Source organism: Saccopteryx bilineata, chromosome 8, assembly GCF_036850765.1.
Source record: "Saccopteryx bilineata isolate mSacBil1 chromosome 8, mSacBil1_pri_phased_curated, whole genome shotgun sequence".
In the NCBI taxonomy this organism is placed as follows: Eukaryota; Metazoa; Chordata; class Mammalia; order Chiroptera; family Emballonuridae; genus Saccopteryx; species Saccopteryx bilineata.
In genome coordinates, this window is record NC_089497.1 from 27,178,906 (window position 1) to 27,204,342 (window position 25,437).

The 25,437-nt window shown below is 39.2% G+C and overlaps 2 protein-coding genes across 8 annotated transcripts in view; one reads left to right on the forward strand and one right to left on the reverse strand.

Moving 5' to 3' along the window:
- TRMT10C (tRNA methyltransferase 10C, mitochondrial RNase P subunit) overlaps positions 1-25,437 on the reverse strand; it is a 203,696-nt gene that overhangs the window by 94,063 nt on the left and 84,196 nt on the right. The window lies entirely within an intron of this gene.
- SENP7 (SUMO specific peptidase 7) overlaps positions 1-25,437 on the forward strand; it is a 156,227-nt gene that overhangs the window by 63,807 nt on the left and 66,983 nt on the right. For 3 of the 7 annotated variants that reach the window (XM_066241676.1, XM_066241675.1, XM_066241677.1), the window contains 2 exons: positions 2,701-2,898; positions 14,751-14,945. The exons of 2 other annotated variants lie outside the window; for them this stretch is intronic. In XM_066241676.1, the coding sequence (XP_066097773.1) occupies positions 2,701-2,898; positions 14,751-14,945 (393 nt within the window). The remainder of the gene's footprint in view (positions 1-2,700; positions 2,899-14,750; positions 14,946-25,437) is intronic. 2 more of the 7 variants (XM_066241678.1, XM_066241680.1) reach the window with 2 other exon arrangements.

Below are 25,437 nucleotides of genomic sequence, written 5' to 3' on the forward strand. Positions count from 1 at the left end.
CTCTAGTCAGCTTGTGTTCCCCCTCTCCACAGCAGTGATTTGAAACCTCTTCTTTTTGTTTTTCTTTACCTCTCATATCCTTTTGGAAAGGTGGTCTTGATTCCTTCTACTTCCTAGAAGGAAAAAAGCTGCCTCTTTTCCCATCACAAACCAGCATGACGGAAAACTGCTGGCAACAGAGTTGAGAGTGTGTGGTCTGGATCCCACTTTCACTGACTCACCCATTTTACGATGGGCTTAGTTATAAATCATTCTCTTTGGACTTCTCAATTACAGCAGAAGAGTTACCATTGTACCTTATAAGGTGGTTGTAAGGATTAAATGAAGTAAGTCATTGTAAAATGCTTAGCACAGAGCCTGATATATAGTGCATGTTCAGTAAATATTAGCTCTTATGTCATTTCCTAAGAAACTTTATTTTGTTAATTTTTCTGTGTCCTGTATCTTCAACCTCTTCCCACAGGCACTTAAACTTACACAGATATTTTATATCGTAAGCTATCGAGTCAGCTAATAATCAAGCAGCCTTTCCTGCACCTCACATCTATCTTCAGATTTTATCCTGTAGCCTTTATTCACAGCCATATGTCGACTGCCTTTCCTCCTCTTCCATTTATTCACCTCATTGTGTTCTCGTTTCTGCTTCCACCATTCCAAGACCCTACCCCTGATGAAGTCATCATTATGTCTCTAAATTCGTTTTTATTACCCTTTGACTTAAGTGCTCCCATTTCATCCTTCATAAAAGGTCAAAATGATCTTTTAAAAATGCACTTCTGATCTCATCATTTTTTTTTAAACTAGTAGATTTCTATTGCTGTTGACATAAAGTCTCAAAACCTTAATATAGTCCACAAGGTCCCACCTAACTTTCCATCCTTATCTTGTACAAATTTCCTTTTCACTCTAAGCACTCAAAAGTCCTTTCATTTCCTTGAACAAGCATTACTCGTATCAGAGCCATTTACCCTTTCAGATAACTGTCCACTTTCCTCCCGTTTCCTTTGGGTAGTGCCTGTTCTTCTTTGAAGTTTCAGCTTAAATGCCATATTCTCAGTAAAACCTTTCCTGATTTGGGGCAGATGAAGTGCCCCCATCTGTACTTTTCCTTCATATCACTCATCATAATTTTAATTAAGTAATTAATTAATTAGGTAATTCTCTGGAATGTAAACTCTCTTAAGACAGAACTATAACCATCTTGTTCATTGCTGAATCTTCAGATGCTAGAATTCTGCTAGCAGGTAATAGTATGTTGAAAGAAGAATGAATTCTTATTCATTCAGAGAAATGTCAATCATCTCTTTATTTCTAAATAATAATTTTAAAACCTAGTGATTATTATTTTTTTTAAATCTCAAAATGTTTAGAGTTTCAAGTGCATTCTGTGGAGGTCCCCTGAAGACTGGTATGCCCCTTTCAGATGGTTTGAAGATATAGCCCCAAGTAGCGGCTGCAAACAAGTGATTTCTTTGATATCTATTTTATCTTTAAAATACATGAGCACTTTGCTTTCTGTTTCTTAATATTCTCATGTTTGTTAAGCAAGCAAACAAGCTGGTGTCCAAAACTAGTACCAGGGAGTAGAATAGACACTTTTTTTTTTTTAAAGTGAGAGGCAGGGAGGCAATGCGACAGACTACTGCATGTGCCCTGACTGGGATGCGCCCGGTAGTAAGCCCCTACTCCTGATACTCTGCGCATCTGGGGCTGCTGTTTTGTTGCTCTGCAACCGAGCTTTTGTGTGCCTAAGGTGAGGCCATGGAACCATCCTCAATGCCCGGGGCCAACTTGCTCCAACCATTTGAACTATGGCTGTGGGAGCAGAAGAGAGAGAATAAGAGAGAAGAGGAAGGGGATGGGGAAGCAGATCGTTGCTTCTGCTGTGTGCCCTGACCAGGAATCAAACCTGGGACTTCCACTTTGATGCTCTACCACTGAGCCAACCTGCCAAGGCAGAATAGACACTCTTATTTCCAATCCTTTCAGCCATTTTTCATTTGACATTGTTTCAAGTTTACTTGGTAGCCTGTTTACACTACTGCAAAAACTATATTCCATGGTTCCAGTATGTCCACCCAAAGATGTATTGAATGAGTAATGGGCAAAATGTGGTGAGGCAAAGAACTGGAAGTACTTTTCAAATTGGTATAGATATAATAAAAGGAAATGTTTTGAAATGTTTAAATTTCTAAATATCTTTAGAAATAAAAAAGGTATAATTAAATCTGTATTTTAAGACTATATAGGCTTCAGACTGTAGATGATATTCTGTTGTACCCTTAGTTTTAACAGTGTTTTCCAAATCTATAAATGCTAAAAGAAGAACATTTTTAGTGCAGAAAGTAGTTGCCCCTGTGATGAGATGTGCAGATGTATATTGTTATTCTACTAACAGTGAAAACAGGCACAGATGGGTTACCAGGAATCCAACAGCTGTACATGTGTGACTTCAGTTGTAGTGTAACAAACAGAATTCTGAAGAAAATCCCAATTTAAGTGAAAAAGGCTTTACTTTTTAATTTATGTTTGAGAATGGTTAAGCAAATTTTTTACTTATGATATTTACTATTCTGTTTAATTGCTTGAAGAACTGAAATTTAGAATTCCTGGAGGTGTTCATTTGTTATAGTTTGTGATGAATTCATGTATTATACAATGTTTAGTACTGTATGTATTAATTATTTATGTGTGTAACAGGCAACTCAGAGTTGTGTTGACGAATGTGCTATGGACGGATTTAGGACGAAAATTCAGAAAGACCCTACCTAGAAACGATGCTAATTTATGTGATGCCAACAAGGTGCAATCAGACTCATTGCCTTCGACATCTGTTGACAGCCTAGAGACATGTCAAAAATTAGAACTTCTTCACCAAAGCCTTAATTTATCTGAAAGGTATGTTGTTTAGTGTTGATTTTGTTCAACTGAATACATTTAGAAATAAGTCCAATAGTCTTAAAAACAAGATTGTTGGAAATAATCTTTAAGAAAATCTGCACATGCAAATGTGCCCAATTTGAAAGAAAATCTTAAAAATGACAATCTTAATTTACAAACTTAATGATAGTTCTGTACTTGATTAAGCAGATTGACAGAATTATTAAAAAAATGAGTATCAGTACATTTAACTTACTTTATACTTTGATTCATATATACGTATTTTAAGATTCATTTATGATATAAAATGAAGAGATGCATACAGATAGGTGATGACCTAGATTAAAATAACATTTAAAGATGTGTTGATGTATCTTTTCTATTATCTGCATCTTTAACATACCTTTTAGGTATTTTTTAATCTTGGTCTTTACCACTTTCAAGTTTTTTGAGCTTTCTTGTAGCTTACATGTAATTTTTTTTAAAAAGGAAATGTTATTAAAACATTACTACCAGCTTCTTATTTTTTATTTTTTTATTTTTTGTATTTTTCCAAAGTGAGAAGTGGGGGAGGCAGACAGATAGACTCCCACATGTACCTGACCGCGATCCACTCAGCATGCCCACCAGGGGGCGATGCTCGGCCCATCTGGGGCATTGCTCCGCTGCAACCAGAGCCATTCTAGTACCTGAGGTGGAGACCATGGAGCCATCCTCAGTGCCCAGGCCAACTTTTTGCTCCAGTGGAGCCTTGGCTGTGGAAGGGAAGGAGAGAGATAGAGAGAAAGGAGAGGGTAAAGGGTGGAGAAGCAGATCGGCACTTCTCCTGTGTGCCTTGGCCGGGAATCAAACCCCGGACTTCCACACACCGGGCCGAGGCTCTACCATTGAGCCAACTGGCCAGGGCCACCACCAGCTTTTTAATATAAGCATGCAATTTAATTTTGAAAATTAACAGGACCAGATTTATTTTGTATTTTTAAAAAATAATTGTGTATAGAGTTTGGGACTAAAAACTAGGAATTAGTTCTGGAAATTTGTGATCTGTAACCTAGTATTTTAAATGTATTTTCATGTACCGTTTTAACCCTTAAATGAATACTTTTTGGAGAAGGTACTTTTCTTTCATTTAGAATAAACTGTCATTTGCTATTTAGTGCTTTGGTTTTGTGGTCTGTAATTGAATAACACTCTATAAGTGCTTTAAGCCAAGATCCAGATAAAAACCACTAACTTTTAACACAGCTATTTAAAAAATAAAATTAGAACTTAAACACTTGAACATAATATTGTACATTAATTTAAAAAAAGACACTTAAAAAAAAAGGTGAAAGCATAAAAAGCCAACTAATGAGAATTTCCTTATTGGAACATAACCTTATGTAAATTTAACTTTCTAAAGCACTCTAAATCTTAAGAGTCAGACAGCTTCAGTAATTTATGAAGCAGTTTGCTCTCATTCTGGCTTCTAGTGTTTTTCCTGTGTAGTATGGGTGAATTTTTCCCTTACTGTGCTGATAAGTAAAGGAGGTAGTTAAAGGAATGGCCCTCCCAATCCCTTCGAGTCTTTTGAAAAGCTTCTTCCAAATGCCAGTCTCATCAATACCCTCATTTCATTTCTGTATTTTCTGAGCTAAACAGTATAATGTTCCATTCTCTTAAAAGAATAGTTCTTCTCACCAGAAATTGTTAGTACTTAGATTATGTGTTCATGAAATTTCAATATAATATGAAGTAGAGTGCCAATAAGATTTTTTTTTATTAAGTGAAAAGAGGGGAGGCAGAGAGACAGACTTTTGCATGTACCTCAACTGGGATCCACCCGGCAAACCCCCTACCAGGGGATGCTCTACCCATCAGAGGCCACTGTTCTGTTGCACAGCAACTGAGCTATTTATATTTTAGTGCCTGAGGTGAGGCCATGGGCCCATCTTCAGCGCTGGGGAGACCAACTTGCTTGAACCAATCGAGCCATAGCTGTGGGAGGGAAAGAGAGAGAGAGAGAGAGAAGGGGGAAAGGGAGGGGTGGAAAGACAGATGATCACTTCTCTTGTGTGCCCTGACTGGGAATAAAACCTGGAACTTCCACATTCTGGGTTGATGCTCTACCACTGAGCCAGCTGGTCAGGGCCTCAGTAAGATTCTAATTTGTTTTTTACTGTGCATATGTGCTTTTTTGTATGAACTGTCAGCTAGTATAGAACTTTTCCCTGAGCTCCAGGTTTTATAAAGTTAACATGTTCAAAGTGAATGTATCTTTGTTGTTTTTTTTAAAATAAATCATATTTTAATGTAGGTTTTATTTCCATATTTGGTTTTACATTTTTTTCTTGGGAGGAAATTTCTAGACATTTATTAAAAAATCTTGAACCCAGCATGGATGTCAGAGTAATGGTGGCACAAGAGATACTCTTAATCTCTCCCCTTGAAATTTCAACAAATTGAACAGTTATAACTCAGTGAAGGAACTCCAGCCGGGCTCACTGGCATGCCTGAATGATTTGTGCACTAAATTGACTACAGCAGAAAAAAAGGAATACCATGGCTACCCAAGAAAGAGACACAGCTCAGAAACAAAATAAAAATCTCCAGAAAGCTGTCTAAATCACATAGAAACTTTGGATTTAAATTATAGAGAATTCAAAATTGAAGTTCTGAAAATACTCAGTGAGATGAGAGAAAATGCTGATAGACAACTCAATGAGCTCAGAAAACCCCCCACAAATACCTCACCAAGGAGATTAAAACTTTAAAAGCAGAGATGAAGAACTCAATACACAAGCCAGATAGAGGAGAGAATCATTGACATTGAAGACTGGCAACTAGAGATGATATAGAGGGAAGAAGAAAGAGACTCAAGAATTAAAAAAAACTAAGAGAACTCTGTGAGAATTATCTGAGTTCATTAGAAAGAGCAATATAAGAATAATGGGTATTTTGGAAGATGAAGAGAAGGAGAAGAGAATGGAGAGCCTATTCAAATAAATAATTGATGAGAACTTCCCAGCCCTAAGGAAAGAGTGAGATCCTCAAATTTAAGAAGCAAAAAAAAAAAGCCTAGTTACCTCAACCCAAACAGGCCTTCTCCAATGCACATTTTAAAAAAAATGTCAAAAATAAATGACAAAGAATTCTCAAGGCAGCAAGGGAAAAGGACTTAACATATAAAGAAAGGCCCATCAAGTTATCATCAGACTTCTCAGCAGAAACTCTACAAGCCAGAAGAGAGTGGACTCAAACAATCAAAGTACTGAAAGAGAAATTACCAGCTAAGAGTACTATATCCATCACAGTTGTCCTTCAAATATATAGGAGAAATAAACGCTTTTCTAGACATACAGAAAAGCCTCACTGCAGGAAATACTCAAGGGGGTTATTTACTGGATACAAATAATAAAAATCAAAATTGCAAGTAAAAGCTTCAACAAGTTTACAATACAGTGGTACCTTGACATATGAATTTAATTTGTTTCATGGCTGAGCTTGTGACTCAATTTGCTCGTGTGTTAATTAGAATTTCCCCATTTAAATTAGTGGGAATGCAATTAATTCATTCTGGCCCCCCCAAAGCCACACAAATTTCTTGTTTTATATGCTTTTAAATAAGAAATATTTTATAAATAACATATATGCATAATAAGAGAGAATGTAAAGAAATAAACTGGTTTATGAAGTGTATTTGCCTTCAAGGTCAGGCAAAGATGCTGGCGGAGGGGGAGGAGATATTAGCATAACAATGGCCCTTCCCAAGCAGGAAGGTAATTAGCCATTTCACAGAGTGCTGCCCAGTGCCATTTTTAACAATAAAAGTGAGCAAACTCAGAAAATACAAATTTTATATACTCATTTGCCCAATAATTATCATTTTCTTCACTGCCTTTTGGCTTTTTTTTTTTGCCACACTTTCCTCCTTTCACTTAGAGGCCATTTCAACAAAATCCTTTCCATGGAAGTTTGTTTCTTCCTCCCTTTCAGAACATTCGGCAGGCCATCTAGTGGAGGGAGGTGGAAGCTCGTGATTCAAATATCTACTTGTGACTTAAAGCAAAAAATCCTGTGACTGCTCATCTCTCAAATTGCTCGTGATTTAAAGTGCTCCTGTATCAAGGTACCACTATATAAACAAGGGTAATCTGTGACAACAAAAACATAAAAAGGGTAGAGGGTAGAGGTCTGAAGTAGCAAAAGAGAATGGAGTACAGAAGCACTTAAAAGAGAAAGGACTTTTGTATATATGAATCATTCTTTCTCAACAACCTAATGGTAAACAACCGTGAAAAAAACCAAAACTGAAATACATAGCTTAAGAAAAGAAGAAATAGAAGGAAGAAGCATGGAATACCACTGAACAAAAATAACTGATAGAAATAAAAGGAAAAGAATCAAATGAGACACAGAGCTACCAGAAAACAAAACATAAAATGGCTCTAGGAAATCCTCATCTGTCAATAATTACCCTAAATGTAAATAAATTGAACTCACCAATAAAGAGGCACAAAGTAGCAGATTGCATTAAAAAGCAAAATCCAATCATATGCTGCCTTCAGGAGATGCATCTGAGCTGTAGAGACAAAAGTAGCCTCAAAAATGAAAGGCTGGAAAATGATTCTCCAAGCAAATAATAACCTCCAAGCAAAGAAAAGCAGGTGTAGTCATACTTACAGCTGACAATACTGACTTCAAGGCAACAAAAGTAACAAGAGACAAAGATGGATATTTCATAATGATAAAGGGGACACTATATCAAGAAGACGTAACACTTCTTAATATATATGCACCAAATCAGGGAGCTCTAAAATATTTAAGGCATCTACTAACTGATCTAAAAATAGAAACATACAAAAATGCACTCATAGTTGATCTCAACACTAAATTGATGGCTTTAGATAGATCATCCAAACAGAAAATCAATATAGAAATATCAGCCTTAAATGACACACTACACCAAATGGACCTAATAGACATTTACAGAACATTTCATCCCAGAACATCAGTTTATATATTCTTTTCCAGTGTGCATGGAACATGCTCAAAGATAGACCATATGTTGGGACACAAAACTAACCTCAACAAATTCAAGAAGATTGAAATTATACCAAGCATATTTTCTGACTATAAGGCTTTAAAATTAGAATTCAACTGCAAAAAGGAAGTAAAGAAACACACAAAAATGTGGAAGTTAAAATATACTTCCAAAAAAATGACTGGGTCAGAGAAGAAATAAAAACAGCGATCAAAAGATATACACAAACAAATGAGAATGACAACACAACATATCAAAACTTTTGGAATGCAGCAAAAAACCAAAAAAGTATTAAGTAAAAACAGTATTAAGAGGGAAATTTATATCATTACTGGTTTATCTCAAGAAGCAAGAGAGGTCCCAAGTAAACAACTTAATATCACATGTTAAAGATCTAGGAAAACAAGAACAAAGGCAACCCAAAGTTAGCAGAAGAAAGGAAATAGTAAAAATTAGAGAACTAAATGAAATAGAGAACAAAAAACTATAAAAAAGATGAATACAATAAAGAGCTGGTTCTTTTTCAAGGTCAATAAAATGCAGTACAAATATATGGTGAAGGAAAATGATTTGACTTTGATTGATGAGCACACAACACAATCAACAGTTCAAATGCTATAGAGATGTTCACTGGAAACCTATGTACTCTTATTGATCAAGGTCATCCCATTAAATTTAGTTTCAAAACAGAAAAATAAAAAATGATAACCCATGAAAAAGAGCCAGAATAAAGGAGAGTCTTTTTTTTAAGGTTTGGAATTACTAGTTTTGTGGATTAAATTGAGTTCCCACAAACGTTTTAACCCTTGTTCCTGTGAATTTGACTATAAATGGACATAGGGTCTTTGCAGATGTAATCAAGCTAAAATGAGATCATTGGGGTGAGCTGTAATCTAATGGCTGGTGTCCTTCTAAGAAGTGGGAGATTTCGACACTGATGTACAGAGAGGGCACCAGGTGAGGACACAGACGTAAGAAAGATGGCCGTAATGGCAGTGATGCTGCCACCAACCAGAGAACTTCTGGAGCTCCCAGAAATCGGAAGAGGCAGAATTGTCCCCAGTGGTTGCAGAGAGAGCATGGCCCTGGTAACACCTTGAGTTTGACCACCTAGACTTTAGGCCTGTGAGAAAATAAATGTCTCTTGTTCTAAGCCATCCTGTGTGGGACTTTATATTAAAGTAGCCCTAGGAAACTAATAAAATCAGTGCTCCAAAGATCACTGGTATAGGAGCCCTGAAACTTCTGTCCTGGTTCTGACTTTGCTTCTAACTAGTTGTGTGAACTTGGACAAATTATAAAGGCATAGACTTTTAGACTTGGAAAAAACTTGAAGCTGTGGTGAAGAAACTAAGGCGCTCAGAAGGGAGTAACTGGCAGTCACCCCAGTAACCCTCAGTTAATCTGTTAACAATAGATAATCATGCCGGTCCTGCCTGCTTCACAAACTGTGGCTGAACTGTCAGATTGAGCACCTAGGTATACCAGTTGCCATGACAGTCCCAGCAGTGCGCACTGCCTGCCTTCAGAGCAGCACCCTCGACAGTGTCCCAGAATCCCGGTTGATTTGGAGAAAGGAGTCAAGTCAACAATGAGCTATTTGAAGGAGATGAAATCAGTAACAGCAGTAAGCACCCATATGACAGCTAGCCCATTGGTTGGGTAAATATGGAAGAGTTGAGTGCCACATGAGAGTCAGTGCAGACAACAAATATTGGCATCCATGAAGAAGGGCTTAGTCTTTTAGGGAAGAACATGATGACTCCAGACACCCTGCTTCCTGTGCTGGTGCCTGACTCACTCCGCATTCCCGGGCAGGTCCCCTCTGGCCTCCTGGGCCTGTCTCTGAAACGTGGAGCTGGACCTGCACCCAAGTCTGGGTGACTCCAGAGTCTCTGATCTTCACCAGCATTTCCTAGTGGTTAAGTACAAAAGGGATGAAACTGACTGGTTGTTCTAGGGAGTAGAATGTCAGAAGGGCACATATGTATGTATGTCTATGTCCTGAAATCACAGAGCTCACAAGGCCAGGAAGTCATCTGGCTTAACCTGCTGACGGTGACTCTCATGAGTAGATGCCTGAATAGCTGGTGGACATTCTGGTGACGTTTCCTCACTTTCAAAGGATGCTCATGCTGTTGGTATGGAAACAGTTTTCCTGATGTGGGGAAATGGTGAATATAAAGTAAAGGTTCAGCATTTAAAAAACAAAACAAAACAAACCCCCAAAATGTTCATCAGTAGGCAAGAGAGAGGCTGTTGGTACATCTTTTTCCTGCTGTAATCAATTGGCACCAGAGATTTTTAGAGAAATATGGAGACAGTATAAACATATTTCATTAAGAAAAGTTAATGTTCTTGAAGTTTTCCTAAATGGTATAATTATAACTATTCATTTTTTCTTAAATTTACATATGGTTGGAAGTTTTAAAAACATACATATTCCAGATAATGGTATAATAAAGACTTTTGGACACTACAGAATTTCTATCACCTTAAGGTTTTTATTTAGTCCTGCGCGTCTCGGTCGTGGAGCAGCCTCCTGCAGTCTCCTCTGCAAATGGGCTCTGTGGCATAGCACCCTCATTCCCGCCACCCACGATCGCGCGCTGACGTCCGCAAGCAAGAGCGTGGCAGCCATCCCCTCCAGCTGCTCCCTCGTGGTCACCCACGATGACCACCGGTGCTGCCTGGGTTCCACTTCCAGTAACAGCCCCTGGGAGGTGCCATGTGCCCTGAGGAAGCCGTGCTCCACCACCCTGGACTCCCCAAGGCAGACCCAGGTCACTGGTGGGCCAGCTTCTTTTTCAGGATGCCCACTGTCCCGTCATGGCCACCATGTTTAGAGTCCCCAGAACCCTTGGAATCTCTCCAGGCCTCCAGCAGCGTGATCACCTGTGACCTGGTTCAGGAAGGCACAAGCAGCCAGCCCTGCAAAGCCACCACCGGGCTCCCATCCTCAGTGGCCACCACCAGCCACCAGACTTCCAGAGGCGCTAGCTCAGTTGAGCCCCTCCATCCATCATCGCTCCCACCTGTCCCTTCTCTCTTCTCACCACACCCCATAGACTAGGCAGGCTGGAGCACGCAGAAGCAGTTGGGTTCTTTTTTTTTTATCAAAACAGCAAAATACCAAAAAGGAAGTTGGGGTGCCTAGCTCTTTTCTACCCAAGCAACATGCAAGCCTTCCTGACACCCATAACCATGTGCCTTGTGCCATGTGGAAAATAAGCCACCAGCATCCCTGGTGGTGTCCGTGAGCTGTGTGTCCCAGCCAGCTGGAGAAGCCAAAAAAATAAAACAAAAGATTTTTATTTTATTTTATTATTATTTTTTTAGATGAGAGGAAGGGAGATAGTGAGACAGACTCTGCGTGCTGCTCAACTGGGATCCACCAAGCAATCCCTTTCAGGGGCTACGCTTGAAGCAACTGACTATTTTTAGCACCTGAGGCTGCCTCTGGGACCAACCAAGTCATCCTCAGTGCCTGCCAACGCTTAAACCAGTCCAGCCACTGGCTGCAAGAGGCGAAGAGGGAGAGGGAGGTGAAGAGAAGCAGATGGTTGCTCCTCTTGTGTGCCCTGACTGGGAATTGAACCTGGGATGTCCATATGCCGGGCCGACACTCTATCCACTTTCTCAGCCGCCCAGGGCCAAGATTTCTTTTTTAAATTAAAAAAAATTATTTATTAATTTTAGAGAGAGGAAGGGAGAGAGGGAAAAACATTGATTTATTGTTCCATTTATTTATGATTTCATTGGGTGATTCCTCTATGTGCCCTGACTGGGGATTGAACTGGCAACTTCTGTGTTTCGGTATGAAGCTCTAACCAACTGAGCTATCCTGCCAGAGAAATAGCTGACATTCTTTGATGTGTTTTATTATATGCCCCCAATTTTTTCCTCTATTTAAATATTATAGTTTCTGAGTTTTTATTTTTATTTTTTTGTGACAGAGAGTCAGAGAGAGGGACAGATAGGGACAGACAGACAGTAAGGGAGAGAGATGAGAAGCATCAATTCTTCGTTGCAGCACCTTAGTTGTTCATCGATTGCTTTCTCATATGTGCCTTGACCAGGGAACTACAGCAGACTGAGTGATCTCTTGCTCAAGCCAGCGACCTTGGGGTCAAGCTGGTGAGTGTTGCTCAAACCATATGAGCCCATGCTCAAGTTGGTGACCTTGGGGTTTCGAACTTGGGTCCTCCATGTCCCAGTCCGATGCTCTATCTACTGCGCCACCGCCTGGTCAGGCAGTTTCTGAGTATTTTTATGAGACACATTTTGGAATTTCATAATGATAGGGGACCATAAAGTTATAATTCTTAAAATGAATGACCAATTTAGTATATCAGATTCTCTCCTTTCTTGAAGTATAATTTTATTTTGACTATAATATTTATCTAGAAAAGAATAATTCTAACATGAGTAAATATTTTTCTGTTAGTATTCCTGTATTTTTTGTAAACTGTTGAGAACCACTGTTGAGTTTTCTTGAATGATTCATTTCATAGCAATTTCTAATGTGAGGTCAGATAAAAGCAAACTTGAGACTCCATATTGGTGTCCTGCATTGTCCCCACTCCCATTTCAAATCCAGGAGTTTAAGAAGGGTTCTGTCAGGCATCAGATATACAAAGCAGACAATAATAATTAGAATCCTTAGAGATTTAAATTATGCGAGGAGGTAGAAAAATATCTCTGTCCTTCCCTCCTCACACCTAGTGGTTGTAGAAGATAACAGACTTCCTTTCACTTCTTTCTTCACTGAAACCCTGAGTTCAGGAAGTTTTACAGGATGGGCAAAATCAGGCTTACAGTTGTTCATATGGAAAAAGATATGTGTACAGGTTATGATTATTGCAATAGCTTTTTAACTCTGTGTTTTGTGGATTTACAACTGTAGACCTACTCTTGTCCCACCCTGCTATGCCTTTGTTTTTAGAGCATATATACTACTTAATTATTCCAATGTATATATTTGTGGTGGTTGTGCTAGAAGTAGATATTTTTAAAGGTTTCTTGAACAATTGATAGAAAAGCTTAGTTATCTGGATCCTTTGGTATGTTAGGATTGAGGTTATAGTATAATGGAATAAAATTAAAAATGAAACATAATAGGGCTAGATTCTTCTACTACTTAGTACATGGGCAAGCATTTAACTTTTCTGAGCTTTGAGTTCTTAATGTTTAAAATAAAGAGAGAACTAAATTATGTTAAAGTTCTTCTAAGACCTGAAATTCTATGGTGTCTGGAACATAGTGAAAAGAACATAGTGCCCCTATGTAGTAAAAATAGAGTACTTCTATAAGTACTATAGCAAATATAATAAAGCATAAGGGAGCTCACAGTTTTTGTCTAAAAGTGCTTTAACCTTTCTAAGTATTAATCTGTTGTCTTGCATAAAGAGTCAGTAAAGTGCTGCTAACGACATATTGATAACGAGGATATGAAAACTTAAAAAATGCAGTAAAAGAAACTAAAAAATGGCCCTGGCTGGTTGGCTCAGTGGTAGAGCGTCGGCCTGGCGTGCAGAAGTCCCGGGTTCGATTCCCGGCCAGGGCACACAGGAGAAGCGCCCATCTGCTTCTCCACCCCTCCCCCTCTCCTTCCTCTCTGTCTTTCTCTTCCTCTCCCGCACCCGAGGCTCCATTGGAGCAAAGATGGCTCGGGCGCTGGGGATGGCTCCTTGGCCTCTGCCCCAGGCGCTAGAGTGGCTCTGGTCGCAACAGAGCGACGCCCTGGAGGGGCAGAGCATCGCCCCCTGGTGGGCAGAGCGTTGCTCCCTGGTGGGTGTGCTGGGTGGATCCCGGTCAGGTGCATGTGGGAGTCTGTCTGACTGTCTCTCCCTGTTTCCAGCTTCAGAAAAATACAAAAAAAAAAAAAATACAAAAAAAAAAAAAAAAGAAACTAAAAAATTATAATAGTTTGGCTTAGACTGGTCAGTTCAAAGCCAAATGGTAGCCTCGAGTGCATCATTGTAGTGTGGCAAAGTACATTCATTTTCATACTATAACTGGCTAACCAAGAAAAGATTATACAGTACTATCCTCTTCTGTTTAAGAAGACACCAGGCTTACATAGTGCATTTGATATGAACCCTGCCAATTTAAAAGGCTTGGAGCTTTAAAAATACCTTTAATTTTCTAAACATTTATCAACTCTTTCTCTGATTCTGTTTTATAAACCATATATATATATTACCATCAGTATATGTGCTCTTTCATTCATGAAATCTGTCATCACCATTTTAGTGTGGCACATCATTGTAGTGTGGCAAAGGCTACTATTTGCACACAAATAGTGTGCCCTCGAGGCTACTATTTGGCTTTGAACTGACCAGTCTAAGCCAAATTATTATAATTTTTTAGTTTCTTTTTTTTTTTTTGATGTTGCAACCTGAATGATGTCTTGTTGGATTTAGCATTTGTCATTTGCCAATTACACATATATAATTATGTATTAAGGACCTTCATGCTGAATGAGAAGAATAATGATTTCTTGAAGTGGTTTATAGTCATCTGTGTTTTTAATAATCACTGGAAAAAGAAAAAAGCGTTTTTTAAGAAAAACTTTCAAATTTTAAGTATCCCAATAGCAGTCATTATGACACTTAAAGATGTTGTAGTGGTAGGCTGATCTATACCAATTAATAAGACACAGTACTTCTAGAAACAAAAAGTGCGTTCATCCAAAATTTTGAGTATATACAGGTTGATTTGTAGGGTGGTATAGTTCTTACAGCTCATTTGTGCTAAGATGAAAATGTTTGAAAATTCAACTTCCTAGAATATATTTTTTCTGCAGACTTCAGTACAGTACAGTGTTTGTTATTTTGTGTGACAGGATACCCAGAGTTACATTGACGAATGTCCTGGGAACGGAGTTAGGAAGAAAATACATAAAGACCTCTCCTGTAACTGAGGCCACTTTGGGTGATGCAGACAACTTGCAATCAGAGCAGCTTTCTTCATCATCTGATGGCAGCCTAGAATCTTGTCAAAATCTAAATCCTCACAAGAGCTTCTTTTTACCTGAAAGGTATGTTTAGTGTTAACTTTACTCAACATGAATATTATACTTATTTTCATGAGCCCTCCTCTGTTCTTCCCCCACAGATATGTTATTACTATGTATGAGGCAGATGTGCTCTGATAGCTAGTATGACTTTTCTCCCCTGGTGGCTGGAATGGGTGTTGGAAACAATAGTCAATACATGGCTGTTAATCAGTTTCAAAAATCAGTAGTCATTTACTCCACTTGTCTTTTGGGAAAATGGATGCAGACTCTTATTGAAAACTTAGTTGTCTATTTCAGTGTTTCAGTTAATTTTTCTGGTATAATTGAAATCTATTCCCCTGACATCTGTCTATGCCTTCTCCTTCTCTGTTCTATTCATGCATCTGGCTGGTGGGCCATCTCTCTGTCTGTCCACCCATCTATCCTTCCATCTTGTCTTATTTACTGTTTTTATATCCAGATTTTAGAACTGTACCTGGCACTTAGTGTTTAGTAAATATTTACCCAGTGGCTGAATGCACTTCTCAAAAATGGTTTGAGATAGCTGAATTCCATTAATAAATGTGGCTTACTGTGCCAGTAAAGGAGATGGGAATTTGAAGTTGCTTTTCAGTTGTAAAAGAGTGGGGATTGTGAATAAGAAAGAAGCTGTGGAAAAACTGAGGGGGGTGTCAGTAAGTACTAATAGATCTTTTAACTTTCATTTTATTATGAACTTCTCTTTTTAACTTTTCTGCTTTTGGCCAGTACAATAAATAATTTTGTTTTGAGTGAAAAATGTATTGATTTAGTCTTGGTTCTCCACCTCGCCCCCCCAACCATCCAAAGGTAACTTCTGTTTGTATTTCTCTTATAAACCTAATTACATGAAAGAGTATTTATAGTTGCATCTTTAAAGACCTGTAACACATTTCTAACACATTTTATTCTTATAAAGTATTTCTCATGAACTTAAAAGTTTTATGATTTTTTTCTCCTATTTTATGTTTTCACCTAGGTTCTACCTAGTGAATTATCAATGGCAATTTTAACCTTACATCTTATTTATTTTATTGAAAAAAACTTTTTTAAAATTAAGTGAGAGGCGGGGAGGCAGAGACAGAGACAGATTCCCACATGTGCGGGACTCAGGATCCACCTGGCAAGCCCTCTACCAGGCTATGCTCTGTCTGTCTAGGCCGCTGCTCTGTTGCTTGGCAACTGAGCTATTTTAGGGGAGACCATGGAGCCATCCTCAGCCAGGGGACCAATTTTGCTGGAACCATTTGAGCCATGGTTGTGGGAGGGGAAAGAGGGGGGGGGGAAGTGGAGGGGTGGAGAAACAGATGGCTACTTCTCCTGTGTGCCCTGACCGGGAACCAAACCTGGGCTGGAGCTCTACTGCTGAGCCAACCGGCCAGGGCTGAAAAGCATTTTTAAAAAAATTTTATTTATTGATTTTAATGTGAGAAGAAGGGAGAGTGAGAAAGACAGAAACGTGGGAGCCATTCCTGTATGTGCTCTGACTGGGAATGGAACCAGCAACCTTTGTGCTTCGGGATGATGGTCTAACCAACCAAGCTATCCAGCCAGGGCTTTATATTTTATTGTGTCTCTTCTTTTTGCTGAACAAAAAATTAGCTTCAGTGGCATTATCTATTTACTAATAAATTTAATGTATAATTAGAGATTATTAGAAGGGCACTTATCATTTTGCTTTATAGGCGATCATTTCTGCCTTCTCTGTTCGACCATGAGCTCCTTAAGGAGAGCTATTATGTCTTATTTGCCTTTATACCCAGTGGTTAGCTCAATATATTTTAAATTTTGTGCATTAGGGTTAAAGTTTATGTCATTTAACCTTGAGCTTTGGTTTCTTGAGTTGTAAAAACAAGTAATTTTGAATGACTATTTACTTCGCAAAATTGTTTATTATCTCTTTTAACTTTCACATGTTGAGAATTCTTTGTACACATAAAATATATAAATAAAATTGTTATTACCGAAGGCTTATGTAAGATGTACTGTTACCATGGAATTCAAAGACATCACTGTACATTTATACTGTTATGAAAAATAACACTAATTGTGAGGATTCTGTGAAACTATCATATTAAATATATAATTTTCAGGCTTTTTACAATCTGAGACTAAGGTTTAATAATAATAGGTCTAAAATTTCTGGCTGTTCCTAAAACATATTCAATAAGAATTCTAGTTCTCTTCAAGTTCTTTCTGAATAGTTATGGTCAACAAAAGTTTGGTGCCAGCCAGCTAATGTTGATAGGAGTCCCCATTATGGAATGTGGAAAGAGGAGAGACTTGATTTATGCAAACAATTTGCAAACTGGGGAATAGCGAACAATTTATAAGCTTGGGAAAGGCAGCCTCCCTTTGAAACCAAAAGTAAACAGGAGACAAAGGGGCAGTACCTTTTACAAAGTTTGCCTTCTGGTTCCCAGTTGGTCCATTTTTATGCAAATGAGAAATCCAAATAGCAAAGTTCTGATTCATCCAAGTGATGTGGTCCTGATTGGTTGGATTGGTTGTTATGGAGCAGCTCTGACTGGTCAATGTAGGTGCAAATGGGGATGTTGCTATGCAGTTCTGTTTGCAGGGGGGCAGATCTCAGTCCATTGATTGCAAGATGTTACCAGGAACTTCTTTATAAGGGTTGATTCAGATGGCAGGAGCACAGTGCAGGAAGCTAAAGGTTCAGTCTGTAGCTTTTTCCTGAAATGCAGCATGCACGAGAGGCTTCTGTCACAATGGCTGCTGGGCTCTAGTTATGAATTTGTGCCCAGTTAATCATAAGGGTTCTTCTTGGTAGATATATTCTTTCTCAAAGTTCACATTAGGAAATTTTCAGGTGGTATTTTATGTGGACTGTGAAAATTTATCCTGTTGGTGGTTAATTCTTACATTTGGAATGGTATGGAGACAGACACCTGGATTTAGATCTTAGCAGTACTCCTAACACACTGACTTATCTTGGGCAAGTTACTTATTCTGTCTTTAAAAAGGGGATACTAATGCTCACTTACAGAATTATCGTACAGATTTAAGGAGATAAGCTATGTAAAGTCTGAATATTATGCCTGTAACTTAGTATGTGATTAATAAATGATAGTCATTTTTCTCCATCCTATCAGTATGATATCAAACATGCCATTAAAGGGTTGTAGTTGATGCTACTGAAATCATCTATGTTGGGGCCAGTGTTTTATTCTGAGATTGTTTCTACCTCTGTTGGTATTACCGGTGCTGCTAAGGCAATTGTTGCAGCCATACTTGTATTACCTTTTGGGTAAGGAGGAGTACTGCATTCCTTTTCTTTTTTTTGTGTGACAGAGACAGAGAGAGTCAGAGAGAGGGACAGATAGGGACAGACAGACAGGAAGAGAGAGAGAGATGAGAAGCATCAATTCTTCGTTGTGGCACCTTAGTTGTTCATTGATTGCTTTCTCATATGTGCCTTGATGGGCGTGGGGGGTTACAGCAGACTGAGTGACCCCTTGCTCAAGCTGAAAACCTCAGGGTCTTGAACCTGGATCCTCTGTGTCCCAGTCCGATGCTCTATCCACTGTGCCACCACCTGGTCAGGCTGCATTCCTTAAATGATTAGTTCTCTCCTCCCTTAGAGTGAGTGATTTTGTGGAGAATTAAGAGTGCCCTATGGAAATAAATTTCAAGTATGGTCATACCATCACTTCAGTTGATGTGCCTCATTAGAAATGAAATACAGTATGAGCACAAGGTTGACTTGAGAATGAGACTTTTGTAACCAACCTCATCTCAGCCTGCCTGTCTCAAAATCAGGAAGAGTAACTTAAAATTATTTAGATCTTCTCAGAAGGAGACATGATGTTCTGATATTATTGTTATTATATAGAGATTGCTATTAATAATATACCAACTCTTGTTACAAAAGATCTATCGTATTTTTCACTCCATAACATGCATCTAGGGATTTAAGGAGGAAAATAAGAAGAAAAATATTCTAAACCAAATGGTGTGTTAAAATAATTAATAAAGTACTGTATTTTTCGCTCCATAAGACGCATGGAAATTTTCCCCTCCACTTTTGGGGGGGGAGGAAAGTGCGTCTTATGGAGCGAAAAATACAGTAATGTCAAAAATGTCAAAAAATTGGTGGGTTGACTAATGGGGGCTATGACCATGAAAATTGGGGAGGTTTCTTCTGAAAACTTATAACTTGTTCCCTTGATGATGCATGTGGAAAAATGTTATATAAAAGCTAAAAATGTTCCTTTATCCTTAGCCTGTCTTTAGTGTTTGAGACTGTTGTTACTGACTCTGACAACCTGAATGGAACTATGTAGGACAAAAAATCTAAAGCTTTTTAAGATTAAGTTTATTGGGGTGACATTGTCTGTATAGCTCAGCTACAGTAAAGATTATAGCTATGTCAATTTGATAGGCTACCATTATTTGACAGAGGAAAAAACTGATATGTATGGAGGTTTACTGAAAGGGGCACAGGGAAAAGCATAGGCATTTGATACAGCCCTGTTCAAATATCTCACATTTGAAAAGCAAAAAATGTCTTAACAATATTTGAATTTTACTCAAATAATTACTTTGTGAATAGTATTCACACCAACAAGATTTTTGTAGATATATAAATTTATACAAACATTGAATATGTGAAAATTGACATGATGTGACCATTAATAAATCTGTGAAGCATTCAGAAAAAAAAGAGTATAGCTATGTCTGTGTATTTTTTTCCTAGAAATTCTTATAGTGTGATTTTCATGTATTTTAACAAGAATTAGGTGTTATTAAAATTTTTTTGACAACCTGTTGGCAAAAATAAATATTTTTTCATTTCAATTTTTTATTTTTAGTGAAGATGGATTTAGTATTATGAATTTTCTCTTTAGTTTTCATTGTATTGGGATGTTCCATCTATTTCTTACTGATTTGTAAGAATTTTTATTAAAGGTATTAACTCTTAGGCCCTGGCCGGTTGGCTCAGTGGTAGAGCGTCGGCCTGGCGTGCAGAAGTCCCCGGTTCGATTCCCGGCCAGGGCACACAGGAGAGGCGCCCATCTGCTTCTCCACCCCTCCCCCTCTCCTTCCTCTCTGTCTCTCTCTTCCTCTCCCGCAGCCGAGGCTCCATTGGAGCAAAAGATGGCCCGGGCACTGGGGATGGCTCCTTGGCCTCTGCCCCAGGCGCTAGAGTGGCTCTGGTCGCGACAGAGCGACGCCCCGGATGGGCAGAGCATCGCCCCCTGGTGGGCGTGCCGGGTGGATCCCGGTCGGGCACATGCGGGAGTCTGTCTGACTGCCTCCTCATTTCCAGCTTCAGAAAAAAAAAAAAAAAAAAAGGTATTAACTCTTCATTATATGTGTTGCATTTTTTTTCAAGTTTCCTATGTCTCGTTTTACTTTGTAGTACCTTCTTAGTATAGAAATTAAATTTTTATCTTGTAAAATCTGTTAGTGTTTGACCACCTGTGTTTTGGTTCATCCTTGGAAAGACCTAAACCCCAGGTATAGGAATAGGTCAGTCAACTATTTTTTTTTTTTGAGAGAGAGAGAAAGAGAGAGGAAGGGAGAGGGTGAGAAACATCAACTCATAGTTGCTTTCACTTCAGCTGTACATTGCTTCCTGTATGTGCCTTGACCAGGGCCGAACCAGTGTCCCCTTGCTCAAGCCAGTGATCATGGGCTTTTTATGCCAGTGACCTTTGGGCTCAAGCTGATGAGCTTTGGGATTGACTGGATGATCCCCTGCTCAAGCCAGTGACCCTGCACTGATGAGCCCATACTCAGAGCCAGTGACCTTGGTGTTTCGAACTGGCAATCTTAGCATTTTAGGTTGACGGCACAGCACCACCTCTGGTAATGCAGTCACAACTATTGTTTTAATTTATGATGATTTATATGAGGTATCAGATCCAGAACAACAGTCTGAAGATTACTTTTCTAACTGAAGTTCAGATTCTATTTTGCATTTCTGTAGTCTGTTTAAATGTCTATGGATACTTGGGTTCTTTCCACTTTTTGGCTATTGTGAATAACATTGTTATGAACATTGGTGTGCAAGCATTTGTGTCTCTTCTTTCAGTTCTTATGGATGTATACACCAAAGTGGAATTGCTGGATCATGTGGTAATTTTATTATTAATTTTTGGAGGAACTGCTATACTGTTTTCCACAGCAGCTGCACCCTTTACAAGGCTACCAACAGTGCCCAAGAGCCCCTTTTACTCCACATCCTTGTCCACACTTGTTTCCTGTTTTTGCATAAAAGTATCTTAATAGATGTGAAGTGATATCTAATTATGTTTTTGATGTGGATTTCCCCAATAATGTTGAACATCTTCTCATGTGCTTATTTGGCCATTCATATATCTTTGAAGAAATGGCTGTTTACATTCTTTGCCCATTGATGAATCAGATATTTTTTTTTATTGTTTATATATTTAGGAGTTCTGTATATATTGGGAATATTTATAAATTATCAAAAATAAAACTTTGCAAATATTTTCTCCTACTTGTGGGTTGCTTTTTACTCTATTGATATTGACCTTTGATATACAGAAGTTTTAATTTCAACAAAGTCCAATTTGTCTTTTTTTTTTCCTGAGGTTGACTATGCCTTTGGTGTTATATCCAAGAAATTATTGCCAAACTTAGTGTCAAAGATTTTCCTTTTTTTTTTTGTATTTTTCTGAAGTTGGAAACGGGGAGGCAGTCAGACAGACTCCCGCATGTGCCCGACCGGGATCCACCCGGTATGCCCACCAGGGGGCGATGCTCTGCCCATCTGGGGTGTTGCTCTGTTGTGACCAGAACCATTCTAGTGCCTGAGGCAGAGGCCATGGAGCCATCCTCAGCACCCGGGCTAACTTTGCTCCAATGGAGCCTCGGCTGCGGGAGGGGAAGAGAGAGCAGAGAGGAAAGAGGGGGAGGGGTAGAGAAGCAGATGGGCGCTTCTGTGTGCCCTGGCCAGGAATCAAACCCAGGACTCCCACATGCCAGGCTGACGCTCTACCACTGAGCCAACCGGCCAGGGCCTTTGATCCATTTTGAGTGAACTTTTGTATATAGTGTTAGTGAGGCCCAAAACTTGATTCTTTTGCATGTGGAGATCCAATTTTCCCAGCATCATTTTCTGAGAAAGCTGTCCTTTCTCAGTTGAATTGTCTTGGCACCTATGTAGAAAATCATTTAGCCATATAGGGTTTATTTCTAGGCTCTTTATTCCATTGGTCTATATGTCTGTTTTTATGCCAGTACCATGCTGGTTTGATTATTATAGCTTTGTACTAGGTTGAGAAATCAGCGAGTGTGAGACTATTGGCTCCCTTAAGTCTCTATATGAATGTAAGGATAGTTTTTCTTTCTTTTTTTAAAGTAATTTTTAATTTTTCAATTACAGTTGATATACAATACTTTTTCTTTTTTAGCAGTGAGAGAGAGAATGAGAGAAGGAGAGACAGACAGGAAGGGAGATGAGAAGCATCAAATCATAGTTATAGCACCTTAGTTGTTCATTGATTGCTCTCTCATATGTACCTTGACCGAGGGACTCCAACTGAGCCAGTGACCTCTTGCCTAAGCCAGTGACCTTGGGCTCAAGCCAATGACCTTGAATTTCAAACCAGGTACCTTTGGGCTCAAGCCAGTGACCCCACGCTCAAGGTGGTGACCTCGCATTTTAGCTGGTGAGCCTGTGCTCAAGCTGAATGAGCCCACACTTAAGCTGGCAACCTCAGGGTTTCAAACCTTGGTCCTCAGCATTCCAGGTCGATGCTCTATCCACTGTGCCACCACCTAGTCAGGCTTGACATGCAATATTATATTAGTTTCAGGTATATGACATAATGATTAGACAATTTTATAACTTACAATGTGATCACCATTAGTCTAGTACCCATCTGAAACCATACATAGTTATTAAAATATTATTTCCTGTGTTCCCTATGCTGTACTTTACATCACCATTACTGTTTTATCACTGGCAATTTGTACATCTTAATTCGTTCTCCCTTTTTACCTTTCCCCCCCATTCCCCACCGTATTTGGCAACCATCAAAATGTTCTCTGGATCTATGAGTTTGTTTCTGTTATTTAAAAAAAAATTTTTTTTAAAAAAATTTTGAGACTATGTTTATTTAGTAAAGCTAGAAACAGTGAAAAACAAGGAAGGGCTAAGGGTAGAAGAAACAACAGGAGAGGTATTAGGCGAGGCTGTTTTGGCTCTCTAGGAATGTTATGGGAAAGAAGTAAGCCAAGGAGGGGCTGTTGTAAGCTCCCTGGAGAGTCCGAAAAAAGGGGGCCTTGGGAACAGGTTCAGAGGGTTAGCCCAGGATAAGCTGCCACTGCCCATTGCTGCCCTGGTTGCAAGTCTCATGGAGTGCTTTAGAGTTCAGGAGATGCATGCTGGTGGGTAAAGACGGGGAAGGGAAAGGCGTGGGCATGTTTCTGGGAAGGAGAGCGTGCCTATTTGTTTTGTTTTTTTTTAGATTCTACATATAAGTGAAATCATATGGTATTTATCTTTCTCTGACTTACTTCACTTAACATAATACCTTCTGGGTCCATCCATGTTGTTGCATATGGCAAAATTTTGTTCTTTATTGTGGCCGAGTATTATTCCATTTGTGTGTGTGTGTGTGTGTGTGTGTGTGTGTGTGTGTACTGTTTCCTCTTTATCCATTTATCCATCCATGGACAGTGAGGTTGCCTTTATATTGGCCATTGTAAATGATGGCGCAATGAACATAGGGGGTGTACATATCTTTTTAAATTAGTGTTTTAGGTTTCTTTGAATAAATATCCAGAAGTGGAATTGCTGGATACTTCTTTGTATTCACCTTCATTTTGAAGTCTATTTTGTCTGATGTAAGTATTGCTATCCCAGCCTTTTTTAAAGTTTATATTTATTTGAAATATCTTTTCCCAACCCTTTCCTTTCAGTCTGTGTGATTTTTTTTGATCTGAAGTGGGTCTCTTTTAGGCAACCTATGTAGAGATTTTTTTTTTTAAATTAAATGAGAGAGGGGAGGCAGACAAACTCCTGAATGTGCTCCTGCTGGATCTACCCAGCAAGCTTTCTATGTGCAATGCTCTGCCCATCTGGGGCTGTTGCTCCATTGATAGGCAACTGAGCTATTTTTAGCACCTGAGGCAGAGGCTACAGAGTGATCCTCAGTGCCTGGGGCCAACTCGCTCAATTGAGCCATGGCTATGGGAAGGGAAAAGTGCATGAGACAAAAAGGGGAGGAGGAAGGGTGGAGAGCATAAGATCGCTTCTCCTGTGTGCTCTGACTGGGAATCGAACTGGGGACATCCACATGCTGGGCCGATGTTCTACCACTGAGCCAACTGGCCAGGACAGGATGTTGTTTTCTTATCTGTTCAGCCACCCTGTGTCTTATGTTTGGAGCATTTAATCCATTACATTTAAAGTAATTATTGATGTACGTAGTTATGGTTTTATTCATGTTTTTTACTTTCTTTTCCCTTCTTAAAGAAATTTGTTTAATATTTCCTGTAATACTGGTTTGGTGGTGGTAAACTCCTTTAGCTTTTTTTTGTGGAGAAAGCTCATTATCTGTCCTTTGATTCTAAATAATCTTTTTTTGAAAGAGAGCGAGAGACCAGAAGGGAGAGAGATGAGAAGCACCAACTCATAGTTGTGACACCTTAGTTGTTCATTGATTGCTTTCTCATATGTGCCCTGACTAGAATGCTTCAGCTGAGCCAGTGACCCCTTGCTCAAGCCAGTGACCTTGGGCTCAAGCTATTGACCTTGGTCTTTATGCTAGTGACCTTTGGGCTCAAGCCATCGACGCTGGGGTCATGTCTATGATCCCATGGTCAAGCTGGCAACCCTGCACTCAAGCTGACGACCTCAGGGTTTCGAACCTGGGTCTTCAGCATCCCAGGCTGATGTTCTATTCACTCTGCCACTGCCTGGTCAGGCATATTGAATGTTGAACTATCCTTGCATTCTAAGAATAAATCCATCTGGTTATACTGTACTAGAAAGCTCGGCGGTCATACGAAATGACCGTTGTTCTAGATATTATAAATTGTAATTAAAATGATTTGTGCAAAGGTATCTGCTAATTCAAACTGAATTACCCAGGGCAGGCGGCGAGGACGCCCCTTTGCTTAGTGCCCCATGGGGTTTCCCCCTTCTACTTGCTTAATTGCTTAGAGTGCAATGAAGGAAACCACTGGCATCTGAGGCAAGCCTTGTTTCTCTATGCTCATCAGTCTCATTTTGCCGAGAAAGACACATTTGCTCTGCGATGAAGCAAGCCTTGTCTTTCTGTGCTCAGTGGTTTCTTTTTGTCGAGAAAGCCGTTTTTGTGCAGCTTTAGCTCCTTTTCTCTCCTCTTCAGTGCTGTATTTTCTAGGAGGCATTCTTAAAAGAAATTACGTTAAGACGTAGTTTTTATGTAAAACAGTTGATTGCCAATGCAAACAAATGTCCACCTTCCCCCTGACCCGCTCAATTTGCGTTCAGCCGTGGCAACTTCACCCCATT